The sequence below is a fragment of the Pteropus medius genome, unplaced genomic scaffold (assembly GCF_902729225.1).
Source record: "Pteropus medius unplaced genomic scaffold, Ma_sr-lr_union100, whole genome shotgun sequence".
NCBI lineage: Eukaryota > Metazoa > Chordata > Mammalia > Chiroptera > Pteropodidae > Pteropus > Pteropus medius.
This window is the reverse complement of record NW_024344378.1, coordinates 9,129,629-9,148,980: the sequence shown is the minus strand read 5'-3', so window position 1 is coordinate 9,148,980 and position 19,352 is coordinate 9,129,629. Positions and strand designations below refer to the sequence as shown.

The window sequence follows — 19,352 nt, the reverse complement described above, 5'->3', positions numbered from 1 at the left end:
AGTTCATGGACATGTCACCAATTGTTCACCATCAATCACAACATCTGTTTTGTATTTTCTGATGTAGCCAGCAGAGAAGGACAGGTCTCCTAAGAGACACAAATCCTGCTTTTGTTGAGACAATTCTGTGCTCTGATACCTGAGAAGACAGGCAGAGGGGTGTAGACAGTCTCTAAGCCAATAAGCCAACCCTGGTGGGGGCGTTCTTGCACCTGGACCTGCTCCAGGTAGCCCCCTGACCCCATCCTGTCCCATTTACTATAGTCAACAACCTACATAAAGGAAGCTCATCATCAAACCTGAAACGAGGAGCCTGAGGATGGCCAGTGAGTTTCTGATCATTTGCCCTCGACCTGCTGTATACGCAGAAAGCAGTTTCTAAATATTCCTGGAAATTTGTTTTACTATTTATAAATTGGGTCTGTTGGGTAAACCGATGTTGCCAAAGTTGACTGATGAGTAAGAATAGAATACCTTAAAATAACCACGTGAATTTTTTCCTACCAGAGAGTGAAGAAAACAAAGCCATATCCAGTGAATCGTTCTGGACTCAGCTAACCTTTCTGGGTCAACTTTAAAATACCCTTCACTACAGATAAAGCCAGTAGATACTCTATATGCTCTGATTTATCTTGAAGAAATCAAAGGGGAGTTTAAAAGGTTAATTAAAATTTCTGCTCTAGCTCTTGTCGATATCTAACTAAGTATACAATATTTAGCTGGATCAAGGACTGGGTTTCTGAAGAATTAAGTATTCCATGTGATATGGAATTACTCTATATCCATAGATGCTCAATAATTAGAATAGAAGCGAAACCACTGAGAAATTTTTTTTATTTTTATTTTTTAATGATTCAACTATGAGCCTACTGATTTTTACAGGATGGGGCATCAATAATTATTTGCTACACGACTGAATTAAGAAGATACTTGAGCATTTAGGAGGCCTCTAAGCCACTGCTAGGCTCATTCCAATCACTATCAATATCTTCATCTAAGTTACCTAAACAGATTAAGAACCACTTCTGAAACTTCTGATTCATTATGGCTTCCGACCCAATACCTGCTATGGAGACACAGGAAAGCAAGGATCAGCAAACTCATTCTGTACAGGGCCAGATCATAAAAGTTTTCAGTTTGCAGACCATACAGTCTTTGTGGAAACCATTCAATTCTGCTTTTGTGATACAAAAGACAGAAACAATATTTAAAGGAATAGGTATGGCCGTGTTCCAATATAATTTTATTTACAAAAATAGGCAGCCAGCTGGCAGGCCATAGTTTGTCAACCCCTGCACTAAAATAACAGTGTCTTTTCCTTCATGGTCAAGTTTAGAAAACACCTCCCCCATTGAGCCTTCTTTAGCGCCTTCTGGAAGAACTCTTTCTCTACTTTAATTGTCCTATTGATTTAGTTCTATCTTTTTTGTTTCTTTTCACAGTCTGACCAAGATATATGACATGCCAGTCTAATTCTGTGCCTTTTCAAACTGATAGCCTTTAAATAGTGGCTTGGCATTCTTGTACGGGGCAGACTGAGTGCTATATCAAGGGAAGGGTAGAAGGGACCATCAGCTGGGCACTCAGATTCCCCTGCCTAGTTCCTAACAATTCGGCTCAGACCCAAACTTGCAAATCTATTTATTGAAACCCAAGCCTCACTGAAAGAGAGAGTTCTTTGGAGTTCCACTTCTTGTCCCAAACTTCTTATCAATTTTTTCCATACGCATTTTATACTCTTTTTGAGAAGCGTCGATAGTCTTTTCTAAGCCATATTTGATGATCTTTCAGCCACCTTCTCCCTTAGAGATAGGTACCCTAAGCAGCTATTTGGCTGGCCCAACCATAATTTGTACATGGACCATTTTAAGCCTTGTGTTATTATTCTTATACTCGTCTTATCTTTCTTATTGAATTGTAAACTCCTTGAGGGCCAGATCTACATCTAAGTTTTTAAAATGCTCCAGCATACCCACTTTGTGCTGCACACAGTGTCTGGCATATAAGAGATGTTCCAAAAATGTTAATTAAATGAAAAAGTATATACTCATCCTGCCCGAGTAACCCTCTTTCCTTCAGTATTTTAATCTAATAGTAAAGGCCTCCTGCCTCTATTAGTTTCTTATTGCTGCGATAACAAATTACCATAAACTTGGCAGTTTAAAACAACACAAATTTATTACCTTATGGTTTTAGAGCTCTGATGTCCTAAAATCAAGGTGTCAGCCAGGTTGTACTCCTTCCAGATTTTCTAGGAAAGAGCACTTTTCCTTACCTTTTCCAGTGTCTAGAGCCACCTGCATTCCTTGGTTGGTGGCTCTTTCTTCAATATTCGAGGCCAGCAGCATAGCATTTTCAAATCTCTCTCTCTCTTTTTTTTTTTTTTGCCTCTTATTCCATTGTCACATCTCCTCTGACTCTCATCTTTCTGCCTCCCTTTTATATAGGCCTTTGTGATTGCATTTTGGGCCCATCCAGATAATCCAGGATAACCTTCCCGTATAGCGATCCTTAAATTACTCTCATCTGCAAAGTCCTTTTTCCCATGCAACAATATTTGCAAGTTTCAGGGATTAGGATGTCTACCATTCCATCTTTAAAGTCTAAGCAAACAGGGGGAGTGAAGACAAAAAGACAGGCATTAAAGTTTCTGAAGGAGAAGTATACTGCCATCTGTGGCTCTCCCCACTGGAAATCCCCACTAGACACAAAGAAAGGTGGCATGGACCAGCACATGTGGCTTAGAAACCTTTTGAGTAAGGCTTCACACTCTCCTCCAAAATTCTGATAGACCTTTCAGAAACGCATATATCACCATTTCAAATGAGAAGCAAGTTCACAGAAATTACACTGTCTTGAGCTGTTCCAAAAATCATGGCGGTCTCTGGATGACTAACGTTTCATCCAGAGTAAGGTTAAATATATATACCATCCTCAGTTAACCATGCCCCTGGGGATGTAGTGATTGAGGAGAAGCTTAAAATCTAGTTAAGAAGGCAGATATAGATGGAGGGAAAGACACAGATAAAACTGTTTAGAGTGTCAAAGCAGAAGTGGTTGGAAGTCATTGTTTTGTAGGATAATAGACTATACAGGATGAGTCTTCAAGATGATGACAAATCCTCTCATTCTACAGATGAGAAAATTCAAGCATCAAGGCTAACTTTCCTGATATTGCACAGTAGGGAATGGTACCCAAAATCATCCCTGTGCTCTCTGAATGCCAGTCTACTATGACACAAATTTTCTACTTCGTATCTATAGTTTTCCTAGATTTTATAAAACCACACTTTAGTAGAGATGGAAAATTTAAAAATGATAAAAGATTTAATATACTGTTTATCAACTCAAATATGTAAGCCATTACCATATACAGTCAGGGTCCTCCTGTAACAGAATAGAACACTGAGATGTACCTTCAGAGTGGCTACATACCTAATCATTTTTCTAAATTCTATAGCAAGTTGTTTTTTTTGTTTTTTTTCAGAATTGCCTTCACTTTAAGGCTATTAGTTTACCATCCATCCATCCATCCCTCCATCTATCCATTCATTCAAGTATCTATCAATTACCTGCTGTGTATCAGGCCCTGGAGATAAATATGAGTAAGATGAGTCCTGCCCATAAGAAGCTTGTAGCCTAGTGGGGGGAAACACAGCAAAACCATTCTGCTAACCCTAAAGCCACATCCTATTTCTAACCCAGATTGGCAGTGCCATGCCTTATGACTGCTCACTTTATTTAGTGACATGAACTTTGAATGATGTTTTAGCTTCCAAAAGCCAGATTCATCCTATATAGTCAAGACACGCACTTGGAGAGAATATTAGAAATCCTATACTATATACCATTCTTTCTCCTAAGAACAAACCAAGCTTTATTTATTTACCACCCTCCCCCCGCAAAAAAAAAGTTGGGGCACATGGTTGTACAAGTTGTACACACAGTACTACAAAAGTAACTCCCTTTGGTAAAAAGCATAACAAATGTCTTGTACATCTGTTCATAGATAACACAGGAAGCTAGAGCGGTCATGTTAGCACATCAAAACGTATTTTTCAATAAAAAATTGACAATATGTACATCATTTAAAAAAAAACAAGTTAACATTGTGTGTGTGTGTGTGTGTGTGTGTGAGAGAGAGAGAGAGAGAGAGAGAGAGAGAGAGAGAGAGAGAGAGAGAGAGAGAGAGAGAGAGAGAAAGAGAGAATGAGAATAAAGCTGGTGAATGGCGCTAAGGTGGCCTAGCAAAAAATCAGGTACAAAACAGTTCCACGGGCATTAAAAGGGATGACTGATTTGAATTCATTTAGGTTGAGAACCAGAGGAAAGAGCAAAGGACAGACATCAAGGGATTCATCAGGTGTCAAGCCCAGAAAATGATCAATCCCAAAGCCAACTGCAGGGCCCAGATAAAATCTAATGGATGATCTAGATGTGCTCAAGTGACCAAGAAAAAAAAAATCAAATCCAGTTTTTTTTTTTTCCTTTTGGGGAGAAAAGGGGAAGAGCAGTGACCCTGAGTTACAATCCATCTGAGAGAAAAGTCCTCCCCAAGTCTGTTTGTAGACGCGCCCCCATCCAGTCAAGATGTGGACACCATCCAGTCCCCTCATCCAAGGTTAGGCCCCAAGAGACTCCAGTCTTAGCTGTGCTGGTGTGCCAGCAAGCTGCCTGCCTCTGTGCTTGCATGAACTGCCTTCCCTGCAGGGCAGGCTAATAACCAAAACCCCTTGAGAAATGTTCTCGTTCCAGTTTATAAGGTATAAAATTATACGAGAGGGTTTTTTGGACACCTTTCAAAATAAATTATAAAGATATTAAAAATAACAAAGCTGCTGCAATGTGGTAGAATAAACCTGAACTTGAGGACCAAAAGGCCCGAGATTGAATCCTGACTCTTATAAACATGTGACTTTGGTCAAGTTAATAATCCTCTCTGGGTGTCAGTTTTATTAACCAGAGATCAAGACAACCAATCCTATCTCATAGGGTTAATTAGTTTTATTGAGCAGTTATGCAGTGCTTGGTGCTGTTCTAGACACTGGATGTAAGGAAGAGGAACACAGTAAGGCCCTTGCATTCAAGTCATTTATATTCTAACTAGAGGAACAAGTAAGCAAAAAAATAAATAAATAAATAAATAAATAAAAATAAACAAAGTATCTTCAAACAGTGATGAGTATTATATTCATTTCTTAGGGGCGCTGCAACAATTACCACAAATTTGGTGGCTTAAATTTTTTTTAATGTACTTTCTCATAGTTCTGGAGGCCAGAAGGTTAAAATTAAGGTGTCGGTAGGGCTGTATTCCTTCTAAATTTTCTAGAAGGAAAACCTTCTTTGCCTTATTCAGGTTCTCGTGGTCTAAGTGTTCCTTGGCTTGTGGCAGCGTCATTCCAACTGCTGCCTCTGTCTTCATATGGCCTTTTCTCTGTGTCTCTCTGGGTCTCCTTCTCTCTCTCTCTCTCTCTCTCTCTCTCTCTCTCTCTCTCTCTCTCTCTGTGTGTGTGTGTAGGTGTGTGTATATATATATACACACACATACAGGAATTGTCATTGAATTTAAGGCCCACCCTAAATTTAGGATGATTTCATCTCAAGATCCTTAACTAACCCTATTTCCAAGTGAGGTCACATGAATTTTGGGGGTGCATTCTTCAACCCACCACCCATTTTGTCCAAATGGCATAAAGAAATTAAACAAGTAAACGGGGGGCACTAGTGGAGTATATAAAACTTAAGCAAAGACGGCCAGGAAAGGCAACTCTGAGGAGGTGACTGCCTAAGAGCAGCCAGCTACAGACGGGATGTTCCAGGGCCGTGAGGCACGAGTGAGCTCCGATGATGGGTCCAAGCATCCGAGCGGAGGCCCGAGGAGGTGACCGAGGGAAGTGACACAGAGACAGTAGAGGGAGACAAGACCAGGGGATGCCATGGGGGCTGATGTGAGAACTGAATGTGGTAAAAGCTCTCAAGAACTAGTATGCATCACCTCCTTCTCCGAAAGGGCTCTGAGGGCTGTAATCCGCCCACCAAAGACAGTGGGTGGTCCAGCTCAGGAAACCCCAAACCACAGCAGGCCTGCTGGTTCCCAGCGCATTAATTTATAGGCCTCTCTGCCCAACTCCCCCTCACTGATGCAGGTGGTTTCCTGATGCAGGATATTAACTTTCAGCTGTTGAAGGTCCCTAACCTCCATGCTGCCCTAAAAGGTTTCCTCAGGTTTGGATAAGCCTCAGCTAAGGAGCTGAACTTTTGTGGGCTTATGAGAACTGCACCTCCAATTCTTCAGAGATTCGCTCATCATGAACCTTAAATCCACCTCAAATAAAACCTGTGCTTACAGACTGGTTTCTCACCGTGGCTGTTTAACATGAAAAAAGAACAGCTTTGTCTATACTGCAAAAGCCTCCTCTGTTTACACTGTGCCTGTGGTTTAATTTCCAAGATTTACATTTTAATTCTTTAAGATATTCGGGAGATAAATGGATAGAGAGGCCTGTGGTTGAGGCATGGCCCTCTCCTGGGAAGCTGCTTTACCTCGTTTCTCATTCTCTCAAGCCCTTGTTTCTTCCTCTTAACAAATTTAAATTGATTTCCTTCTTCACTCTCCTCAGAATTTCCTCCCTTTCAGCCCTCTACTCTCTTTTCCCGTGATGCTCTATGCTCATGTGGGGCCCCCAAAGCCAGGTGGTCACCTGTCACAGTTAAATGAAGTCCCCCAAAATCCATGTCTACTCTGAACTTCATCACGTGACCTTATCTGAAAAGTGGGCCTTTGCACATGTCATTAGGTTAAGATGACGTCATACGGGATTAAGGTGGGCACTAAACCCAATGGCTGGTGTCCTCACAAGATGAAGAGAGGACATACAGAGAAACACACAGAAAAATGACACGCAATGATGAGAGACTGGAGCAACGCAGCCACAAGCCCCAGGGCACCAAGGATAGCTGGAAGCCTCCAGAAGTTAGAAGAGGCAAGGAAAGACCCTCCCCTAGAGCCCTGAGTGAGGACATGGCCCTGCCCACACCTTGACTTCAGACTCCCAGCCTCCCAAACTGTGAGAGAATAAACGATAACTGTTTTAAGCCACCACGTTTGTGGTACTTTGTTACAGTAGAGCCAGGAGCCTGAGCATCCAGCGCCTTCTCTCCACCCATCTCTCACCTGGAGCCTCCTGGTGCCTCCCCGTCACCTGGCGTCCTGCAGCTGGACCCCAGGCCCTGCCTCTTTCTCTGGGACTGTCCAACCTCTGGCTGACCTCTACATTCATGCTTACTGAGGCCACATGTTCTCTACTTACATAAAAGATCCCCCTTTGGGATTTCTTTTTTCCCTCCACATTTTATTACAAAGTTTTCAAACATATAGCAGAGTTGAAACAATTTACAATGTGCACTCATATACCTACCACCTATATTAACCGTTTGCGAGGTTCTACGCTTGCTTTTTCACATATTTATCCATTTATCCACCCCTCTATCCATCTATTAATACACGTTTTTGTTTTCTGGATGTATTTCAAAATAAACTGCAGACACTGGTGCACTTGTCCCTAAATACTTCAGTGTGCACAGCATTAACCGGAGTTCAATATTTGTTTATAGTTTTTCCCTTTTAAGGTGCAAATTATATACAGCGAAATGCACAAATCGTAAGTGTATGTTCTCTGAGTGTTAACGAAAGCATACATCTGGATAGGCCAAACCTCTATGAAGACAGAACATTACCATCAGCCCAGGAAGTTCCCTCTCGTTTCTCCCAAGTGAGTCTCCACCCTCATTTCCCCAAGGCATCTAACGTTCTGAGATTTGTCCATCACAGATTGTTTTAAGAATTTTATATAAATAGAATCATAGTGTCGTCTTTTGCAAAAAAGGCTTCTTTCACTTAGCAGCATCATGTTTCTGAAATTCATCCACATCGTGTGTACCAACGTTTTGCTCCTTCTTTATTTTTAGTGGCATTCCATTCTGTGCGTACATGACAGTTGACCCTTTCTCCCATGGATAAGACACCTGGTCGATTTTCAGTTTTAGGCTATGAAGACTTGCATGAGTTTTCTGGTTGAACATAGGCTTTCATCTCTCTGGCGTTTAGCTGGGACCTCTTGCCCGATCACGGCATCATCCACCCTGATCCACTGGCGAGGCCACCTCAGGTTCCTGGTCCCTCCAAGGCAATTGTGTGATGTGGTCATTAAGAATTCTGACTGAGTCCCATTGCCTGGGTCTGAACTCAGACCTGGTCCTTCAATAGTCAGAAGACCTTCTCGAAAGTAAGACTATTTAAGCTTCCTGAACCTATTTCAGTGTCTGAAAAAATGTGGATAAAAATGGAGATAAGTGAGCATGTGAACCTCATAACGTTTCCTCTGGGGAAGAAGTGAGTTAATATACGTACCTGGCATATGCTAAGCAAGGAGGTAGAGGCTGTCTTTATCCTCTGCCATCCAAAACACAGAGCAGTTAGTTTCATCCTATGAATGGTACATGCTCTTTCTCTGCTCAAAAAGCTAGAATGGCTTACTTGACTATCCTAAAACAAATCTAAACTTTGCTGCCTAGATTTTAATATAACTGAGACAACCATTGGTCAAGCTATCTAAATTATCAAGCTAGGGTTTTGTTTTGTTTTTGTTTTGTTTGTTTGTTTGTTTGTTTGTTTATGGACTGGAATTTCATCAGCTTGGAGGCATAATATTCACTATGCTTGATCAGGAAAGCTGATTGAATGATTGGTCACCCTTGACTAGCAAAAAGAGTAATAAAATGAGTAATAAAACTGGGACAACTCAATAATCAATACTATTCATTTGGTAGATAAAATCTTTTCAATCATACTGGGAGCGATGGAGGGCACAAGGAAACAGAGGTTTTTGCAATCGACAGGTTCTGAAGGCTCCATAACTAGCCCCAGCCAATCCCAACACAGAACCTGTCAGTTTCATGGCCCTCTCAAGAACCCGTAAACACAGTACCAAGCTTGTCTTTGTCTCTACCTTCATTCAAACTGCCCTCCCCGCACCCTGCCCACCCATGGGCCTGCCCTGGTCCACTCAGACTTTCTGCTTTCTTCAAAACCATCTCCAACTATTCTTTCAGTAGTAAGTAGTACCCCTACTCCATGACTTCCTTCAGCACTGGGAGAGGACAGCACCCACTGGCCCAGAGACTGCCTAGCCTTGGGTCTCCCAGGGAGCTATCAGCTCTTGGAAGGTAAGGATAGTATCTGCTTAAGATCCCCTGCTCCTTTTCATGCCTTGCACAAACCTGAGCAGTTAAATATTTGTTGGCACAGTCTAGGTCTAAATAGTGTCCCCTCAAAAAAAAGAAAGGGTGGTGAAGGCACAGAACGGAAAAAGATTTGGGGACTCGAGGACAGGAAATGAAATGATTTGGCCTGGCTGTCAACATGACCATCTGTTACGCTGTCAGCATTCTGTCTCAGCTTTATTAAAGAACCTAGACCATCAAACATAGAAGCGCGCGTATATACTCATACATGTGTGTACACACACACACACGCACGCACACACACACCAGCCATGTATAAAATGCAAATTCCTCTGAGCCTCGTTTTATAGTCACTTTCACTTATTGAACATCTACTGAGTACCTACTATGTACCAAACACTGCATTTGGTGCTAAAGATTCAAAATAAAAAACAAGATTCTTTCTCTCTGGGAGCTCAATCTGGGGTGGGAAGACAGAGGATTAAACTGGCCATTACGACAATATGAGAGAAATGCTGACAGAGGCATGAGGAGGTGATGGGTAACTCCAAAGTGGAAAGCAGAAGTCCCCACCTGACCAAGGGGGAATGAGCCGGGATAACTCGGCAGAGAAGTAGGCTGAGTTTTGAAGAGGAAACAGGAGCAGAAGCATATCTTCTAGCAGGGGAGTTGGGTGGCACTTTCTCAATGATTTCAAGGTAAAATGTCATCACAATGGTTGTGAATATTGTAATAACAAGATGTTGGAAAACCATGTAAAAACAAGGGTCTACTTCTCACACACACACATTTGAGGCATGGTGTCAGGCTGAGGATCCACAGCACCCACCCCAGAGCCACCCACCACGATGGCAGAATCTGGGTACTTTTCCAAGGGCGGGGTGCAAAATGGGACAAGGGTTGCTGAAAAGAGGAGAAAACATTAAAAATAGAGCAATTAACGGATTCAAAGGCACACAGGTGTGTATGGGCATTGTGAAGAACAGGGATCAAGCTGGTGAGCATTATGGTGACGATTGGACAAGATGGGGGAGGGGTGCTGGAAATGAAGGTGGGCATGGCTAGAGGAGGTCTGGTCTTCTGTCCCCTAGAAGAAGCTGCCTGGGAATACATCATCAAACCTGCTGCCTAAAGAACACTTTTCTATCGTCTCAAAATGCTTCCCAAAAGACTGCTTCAGCTACAAACAAAATATTTGAATGAATCAAATACAATCGTTTGTAATGTTGTGGCTTCCAGCAACCCAGGCTCCAAAACAATAGGCATGGAGCTCCCTGACATCATGGGGTTCAAGAACCCCATCCACTGAGTGCTGGGCTGGAGGGGGCCAGGTGCACCAGAGGTAGCAGAAGGCATAGGCGAATGGGTACCACCTGTCTCCACAGGCACTTCCATCAGCTGTTGAGTGAATTCAGCCATCACAGACAGACCTCCCAGTGAGAACAGCCCCTCCACCTGGATGGAACAGTGCACCAGGCTCGGCATCTGGGAAGGGCTGTCAGAGGGAGGAAGCTCGGGGAAATTGGGTGGTGGGTTCCAGCCCAAAGAGAGAGACGTGCTCAACCTCCCATGCACCCTCATGCCAAAACAGGAAACACTCATAATCTGTCCTTAGGACCAACTCTGTGACTTGAAGGATGGGACTATCTTAGATCCCAAAGAGCAGCAATCAATCTAAGGAAGGTGCAGGGGGGCTATAAGCAGTCAACAGCTGTAATAGTATGGAATAGTATTAACGAATCAGTTGTTTTGCCCTTCGACTACCTAGACTATGGGAGAAAGTGCAAATGTCTTAGCTCAGAAACAAGGCACTATGCAATCAGCTTCAGCTGTAGTTAGGGCAAACCCACTTGGCGGAGCTAGGACTGGCTCAAGGAGAAGTCACAAGAGCAAGCCTTGGTCTGGTGTGTGAGAATAGGGGCGCTGTGATAGAATGCTGATGTCCCAACCACCCCCCAATTTATGTGCTCGAATCTTAACCACCAAGGCGATGATGTTAGGAGGCGGGACATTTGGAGATGACTGGGTCATGAGGGTAGAGGACTCATGAATGAGATTAGAGCTCTTATAAAAGAGACCCCAGAGACCTTCTTACCCCTTCTGCAATAGAAGGACATAGCAAGAAGACAGCTGTCTATGAACCAGGAAGTGGGCTCTCAGCAGACATCAAACCTGCCAGCACCTTGACCTAGCACTTCTGGCCTCCAGAACCATGAACAAAAATGCTTGTTGTTGGATCCCCCACAGTTTATGGTATTTTGCTATAGCAGCCCAAACTGACTAAGACGAATACCCGATAAACTTACCACTCTGAAACTGGGCAGCCATGTTGGCCCTTGAGAAGAGCCAAAGATCTGTGACTGACCCACCAGGGACAGCATAATGATGTCAAAAGTCAGACGAACATATTGGAATACCTGAAGCCATTCAAAATCCTGGCTTGGGTGTTTCACTTGGGAGTGGGAATATACAGATAAGCAAGGGGAAGAGGCTAGAATAATCCATGTGGAAACAGATAAGAAGAGTTAGAGACGTCAACAGAAACTCACGCTTAATGTAGATACACCCGGTAACATACAGAAACAGTTATAGATATGTACTATACACACCAGTTAATAAATACTCATATATTTCTTTGCTGTGTCAGCTGAGAGGACTTAAAAGAAATGACACTCCAGTAGCACAAGCACACCCAATATCCAGATCTTGGTTTCTCATATCATTCTCCAATAAAAGGAACCAGGACTTTTTGAAGAAATGGCTGAATCTTGGACAGAAGTGAGAAATATACAGGATGACCCTGGAGCATCTTGCAGTACCAATAAATACTACAGAAGTGCTCAAAAAAAAAAAAATGAGAGATATATCAAAGGGCATAAAGAGCCAACTGAAAAATCTCCCAATGACCAAAGCTGGAAAAAAGCTCCCAGTGGACAAAACAAGAAAATAAATAAAAGTGTATTCATAATCCAAGGTATAAAGTAAATATTCACGATACCATATTGATCTAAATAAATGATTGAATAAATTAATAAATGAGGAATAAGAGCCAACTCTCCCACATGGAAAATAATTTATGTACATACTGTCTCCTCATTGAGCTGGAACATAACTCCCCACTCCTTCGGGGCAGGCTTGGCAGAGATATCCTGGAAAGAGTGCAGTATGGAAAGGAGGAGGATGATAAACTTTGCAGTGGAGAAATGACCAACACTACTTCAGCCAAGTGATGAAGAACATCGGTAGTCATAGGTCACGTTCATAGTAGGGGCCTTTCACGTGATGTGATGCAAATGGCATTTTGCCTCTGTGATCATCCCAAAAACCCATCACCATAGTCTAATTGTGAGAAAAACATCAGACAAATTTCAAGACAGAGGCATACTATAATATATTCCTCAAAATACCAGTACTCCTCAAAACTATCGAGGTCTTCAAAAACAAGGGACGTCTTAGAAACTATCACAGCCAAGAGGAGCCTAAGGAGACATGACAATTAAATGTAATGTGACATCCTGGATGGGATCCCAGAACAGAAAAGGGACATTAGGTAAAAACTAAGGGAAACTGAATAAGCTATTGACTTTAGTTAATAATAATGAATCAATGTTGGGTCATTGATTGCAACAAATGTACCATATTAATAGAAGATTAATAACAGAGGAAACAGGGTGTGGAATATATGGGAATTCTCTATACCATCATCCCAATTTTTCTGAAAATCGAAAACTGTTCTATAAATAAAGTCTTTCACTTGAAAAGTCTTGGCTCTACCATTCACTAGTTATGTAATCATCACTATACTGATTCCACACTATGCCTTGGTTTTCTTTTCTGTAAAGTAGGATTATTGGTTAGAATACCTACTTCATAAAATTTGGGGGCAGATTCAAATAGAAAATGTGTGTAAAGCACTTGTCCCAATACTTGGAATACAGAAAGCATAAAAATGTTGGCATTATCATCATCATATCATCATCATCATCATCATCATCAATCTCAATAAAATAAAAGTTAAAAAGGAGAAACTTTTCTTCTTATTAACGACCATCTCAGAAAAAAAATTTAAAAGTTTCCCCCTTCACTGATCTGGCAATTTTGAAACTCAAGTTACTGGAAGAAGAGGCTCTGAAACCTCACCCTAAACTCACGCCCTATGACTGAAGTGGGCACACAGTAAATCTGCTACAATGAGAGACCCACTCCAAGGTCACCCGGCAAGGAACAGGCTGCCTTGCACAGCCCACAAGGAATGTGATAAAGCATCTCGGAGAATGTGATTATTTAAATGTGGTTATCATTTCCCTCATACATCACACACACACACACAAAGAGAATCTATACAAAATTAAATGGTAATGCTCAGTTTGTGCTGGAAAGATAAATGCATTTCCTATATAACTCAGAATATTTTACTGATTCTGGACAGAAAGGGAGATGATATACATACACGATAAATATTAGCATCTAGAAAATGTGACCAACGAACCAACCACTTTCTACTGTAAAGTTAACATCTTACGACAAACTAAAAAAATGGTTAACAATAGATATAATTTATTCACGCAAATCCCACGCTCATGAAGGAAACAATATTTCATAATGTATAACATTACCAGAGGGACCATAATTCGTGGCTAAAGGGTCAGAGCTTTATAATAGCCAGGGTTTCGGAAGTGGTTGGGAAAACCGAAGATTCAGCAGTTTGGCCAACAAGTTTGAAATACGCAGAACTCAAGTTGAGCATGTTATGAATGGCAGTGGTCCCTGTCACCACCGGCCCACCCTGACAATTAACAGGCTCTGCAGGGCTGCCAGAAGCCAAGCTGTGATTGATCGTTCTCTTCAAATGAATAAAAGCAGTGCCATCCATTGTGAATTCCAGTCCTAATCCATGTGGGAAAGAGCCGGTGCTTCGAAATGGCCAGGTGAGCAGGTTGCACTTCTGAAACCACTGTTCTTTTAACCGTAATTCTGAGCCATTAAAGAAGCCCTTTTTTTACCCAAGTTCTTTAGAGAAGAGTTAAAACCTGTAGCTTGGGCTATTTCTGTACTCTATCAACTCAAACCCACTTAAAACTTCTCAAGATAGAGCATGAACAGGAAGTCCATTTGGGTCAGGGGTCTCACTAACTCTCTCATTTTACAGATGGGAAAACTGAAGCTACAGGGTGAAGCAGCTGGTCTAACTTCCCCACAAAGGCACTGTTCCCCACTGGGAGCCAAATCAAGGTCTTCTGAGCCTATTAATATACATGTATATTAATACATGATCTATATGCTGCACACATGTATATGTATTGGAGACAAGTGGCTTGTTGAAATCTAAAGACACATACAGGAACATTTTAATGAGGCCTTTCATGAGCATCCCTTGCCAGTCTTAAGGAGAGGAAGTGTTAAGTCGTGAGCACAAGACTTTCCCCACCAGGCAAAGCGAGCAGAAAGTGTGGCGCTCAGTAGAGGCAAGCTGCTGGGAATGGGGCCGTCCCGTCCCACTGCCCAGGACTGCAGACACCCACTACGGGGAGTGACAACGGCCTATGAGCAGGACCCCATCTCAGCCTGGTGGGAGCCGGCTCAGCACTCAGCTTGGGATCTGGTTTTAGCTTCCCACACACCGTTCCTGTGCATTTTCACAGCAGCCAGCTTGGCGATTTTAATGTAAATAAGATGAGGCGACTCTTCTGCTTCAAGCCCACTGCTGATTTCCCTCCTCTGATCCCCCAATACCACTCCTGTCTTTCCCTCTTTGCTCAACCCACGCAACTCTGTCCTTCACTCACGAGCTGCAGCCACGCTGGCTTCCTCCTGGTTCCCAAACACTGGGGCTTCTCCCTTGCAAGGTCCCCTGCTCTTCCCCCACGTCCTCCAAGAGCAAGTTCTTCTCATCATTCTCTGGCCTCCCCACCCAGAGTGGCCCTCCCAGCCACCAGCACACCTCCCTGTGATATTCCCTTCACTGCCGGTATCCCTATCGGAATCTGTGATTCGAATCCTTGGCACCAACGTCCCCCAAGCCAGATTATAAATTCTGCGAGAACTGGGGCCTTTGCTGTCTTGTCCTCTCCCTTAGTCTCAAGGTCTAGAAAGCACCTGGCACATAGTTACTGGTTGCAAAGCAAACAAAAGTGCACTATGTTTGAGAACTATCGAAAATTACTCGGGCTGGAAGAAAATTCTCTTCGATGGCAAGATTCTAGCTCCAGGTGAGAAGGGAGGAGGAGGAAAGGCTGTGTCTCTGGGGCTCGGAGTCCACGGGGGGACTTCAGTGCACAGCACAGAGCAGAGAATTAACTCAACAGTGAAATCTTTATACTGAGCCCACTTACTCTTTCAAATACCCTGCTGAGTGGTCTCGCTCGATTTCTAGGCCGCTTGCTCGGTTTCTGTTCGATATCAGAATTGAGGTTGAACCAATGGATGAGCATCTGCAAGGTGCTTCAGTAACTTCAAATGAGGCGTGTGTGTCTGTGTGGGGTCCCGACTCCATTATTAAAGGACTGGCATAAAAGTGCTCTAACACTCGAGATTCTAGACACGTGTGCACCTGGAGCGTGTTCAATTGCTTCTGGTATTGTGAAGAGCAATTCTATGGCACTTGGGAGTTGCTGAGAGCCAGCCGATGGCTCTGGAGCTCAGGGGACGACGGTGAAGGCGAGTCAATTAAGGCTCCTTAAAAACGTGACCCGGTAGCCCTGGAACTCATACATATGGAAGGCCCCAGCTGTGGGCCCACTGGTCTTTGACAGTCCTCAGGCCCTGTGGTCCAACCACCACAGAAAGTGGCATTTACTGGTGATTAAAAAAAAAAAAGGCTATAAAATGGCACAGGAGCAAGGCAGAAACACGTTCCCTCATGAACACACCACAGATGCAGCAGAGAAAGGCCCAGCAGTCACCTACTACAACAAGATTGATCTGTAGTGAAATAAGAGGGAATGTAATCCAGAGGAAATAACTTTGGTTTACTCTGAGAATATCTGACATCATCACCTTGCAAGCCAGCTTCCTGTTCTGCCTGCCGTGGTACACGGCAGCCCACACATGCAAGGACTCCTCTGGGCAAAGATGCCTCGCTCCCTCCTGCCAGAAGCACACATTTGCAAAGCGGCATCTCCCCTCAACTGCTCATGACTCCTTGGACAAGCCAAAGCAAGCAGGGCCTGGATGCCTGAGGCGTGGTCAGGAGGCCAGAGCCACTCAGAGTTGTCCTGAGTGGATGGGCTTCAGAGATGACCTTGTGGCTTCTATTCATCTGAAGCCATATTGTTTTCTGGTTGATTGTTTGTTTCTAGCTCAATTCATGACCCCCAGGTTACAAGTGATGGCACCATCCTAGAACAGAAGATGCGGTGGAGTCATATTTTAGATTCTGTCTGTAAGACAGAATCTTTTGCCTTGGTCCAATGCGACCATCACTGGTACATTTTTACTGTCACATTTTACTGAGTATTAATTTCACAGGCAGAATGGCCAGAAGTAAAGGTAAGAAGGGGTCACCAGCTGACAAGGTCTTTGCCATCATTTCAGAGAATGTCTCTCCATACGAAACGGTCCTATAAGGTCAGTGCCATGTAAATAATTCACAAAAGCCAGTTCAGTTCTCTCTGTTTGAAATCCTAGTAACATCTTATAAGGGAACTGCCACCTACCCTCACACGAGGCAACGGGTAGCCAGCAGTTCCGTCTCTGGAAGATGCTATTAAGTCCCAATAGCCAGTGATTTGCAGATGATTATAACTTTCGCTCTGCATATCACTGTTCCTGACAGGCAGATGCCATCCATCAAATACAATGACTGATTTAAAAAGGAGGCGCACCTGACACGGGCGGTCTGACGGGTCATTTTTTTATCCTGAAGACAACAACCGTGAGCGCTCACGTGCTCCAGAAAGACTTTTCAAACTCAGGCATTTCGAGAGAAGAGGAGGAGAAACGCAGTGCGGCGCTGGGTAGCCCTTGCATTCTAGTTCACAGATGAGAAAACACATTCTCCTCCCAGAGCATCCCACCGAACCCCCCGTTTGTGAAGGAAGAACACACACCGCAGCCAGGGGCCCTGGCGGCATCACTCCCATTACACAAACAGTTGCGGCACCTTTTCAATTTTGCTCATCTCTTAGTCTCTAGCCAAATGGAACTTATTACTTGTAGCTTGTTGGGATTTATGAATTATTTATCAAAGTAGGTCTATGACTCCAGACTCTTAAAAGACAACCAACAGTCCCCTCACTGATATTCACAACGGCGCTTTTATCGGAGAGAGCAGACCATCTCCACAGCCATGTGCTGCATGTTGAGGGTAAAATAATAGTTGTGAAAACATCGAGCCTTTAAGATTATTTGGAAGCTATTTATGGAATGCCTGGATGTATTTTTAAACCAGTCTCTTTTTCCGAGCCAGACTTGGATTCAAGAAAGACATAGCAGACTGTGCTACGAACATATTTCCCAGCTTGAATACAAACAGTTATACCCTGCCACTTTACCCACTGGTTTCAAACTGTGATAAAGAAAAAAAAAAGGGGAGTGGGGGGAAGAGGCAGTTCTCCTTTAATATATGTCTAGCAGGTTCGACGAGGCCATGCCTATGATTCTCCCAGAGCACGGTGGCTGCGCATCCTAAGCAGGACTAAAACACGGGCGAGAAGACGCAGTCAGGGGTTAGGCTCTCAGTCTCCGGCTCCCCAGAACACATGACCTTGGCTGGCAAAACAGGTAAGGCACTGCATGCCCTTACCTGGCCCCGTCTCTGTCCCAGGCCCAGCTGGAGGGGCTGTGAGGGACACCTGGGTTGAAGGGCACAAAGAGACCAGCCATCTACGGTCTCGCCCACACCTCTGGGGCAGCAACGCATTTGTTTGGCAAAGAAAAGCCCACGTGGAGCTGGCATAGGGAGGCCTGAGCACGCAGGAGCCAAGGGACAGGGTCTTCGCCTGATCCCAGCCACCACAGACACCTGCTCCCTTGTCCCCTAACAGAGGCCTAGTCATGAACCCCTCCCCAATGCTGCTGCCTCAACTGTCCACTTCCCACCTTAACCCCAAATACGGTCCAGAGGAAGAAGCAGATGCTGAAAGGCACTTCAAGTCACCTCAGGCCACTGTCCCCACAGTGCCTCCTAAAGCCTCCATGACATGGGAACTATACCTAGTTCCCAAAAGAGCACAGCCAAAGGGAAAGCGGGCAGGAGACTGTGAACTTACCTTGCTGGAAGACATCTGCCAGGAGGGAGGAGAAACAGAGGCGGAGGCGGGGAAAGAGAGGAGAAAAAAGTATTAATAATAATGTTGAAAATGGCAGTGATGATAAGCATAGCTAACACATGCTAACTGCCAAGCGCCGTTTTGTACAATAGTTCCTTTAACTCGGAGGCAGTGGTTAAGAGCTCAGACTCTGTGACGAAACCGCCTGGGTTTAAATCCTGGCTCGACACTAACTCTGTGGCTGACAGTCCCTAAACCACAAATAGATAGGAGGCTAGGAAAGATTAAACAAATCATGTCCTATGTTTTAAGGGCTTAGAACACTGCCCAAGACATAGTAAATCCGAAAAAAATCTGGTTGCTATTATCAATGTTAATATTATTATTTTCACAAAATCTCTATAGAGTAGATTGTATGATCATTCACATTTTATAGATGGGGAAACTGAGGTTCTGGAAGGCTGAGTAACTCATCCGAAGCCACAGAGGAGTAAGCAATGGGCTCAGGAGTGAAGCCATATCTGTCAGATTCCAAAAACCATCTTCCTAACCGTTACTAAGCCGCCTGACTAGTTTATAAATAACAATAAAAGCAATAGGGGCACACAGAAGAAGGGCCTATGAATATACTAAAGTTCTATATTTAAATCATATAAACAAAACAGTGGTATAAATTCTCCACACTATAACTCACAACTAATAGCACCGTGTCTTCATATTAATCTTATGTCAAAGTAGGTTAAAAGGTGAAAAAAAAAAATGTGTTGCAACAGATATTTGAGAGGCTACCATATGCCAAGCACTATGTCTGGTACTGGGAAACACATGTTTAGCAAAAAGCATAAACGAACAGTCACTAACACCCACCCAACAGGAACCACTAGCATAACTCTGAACAGT

At 43.5% G+C, this 19,352-nt stretch overlaps 1 protein-coding gene across 2 annotated transcripts in view; it reads right to left on the bottom strand.

The window, feature by feature from the left end:
- GFRA1 (GDNF family receptor alpha 1) overlaps window positions 1–19,352 on the bottom strand; it is a 186,312-nt gene that overhangs the window by 113,858 nt on the left and 53,102 nt on the right. The window contains exon 4 of one of the 2 annotated variants that reach the window (XM_039871127.1): window positions 18,453–18,467. The exons of the other annotated variant lie outside the window; for it this stretch is intronic. Within the exon in view, the coding sequence (XP_039727061.1) occupies window positions 18,453–18,467 (15 nt within the window). The remainder of the gene's footprint in view (window positions 1–18,452; window positions 18,468–19,352) is intronic. 2 annotated transcript variants of the gene reach the window in all.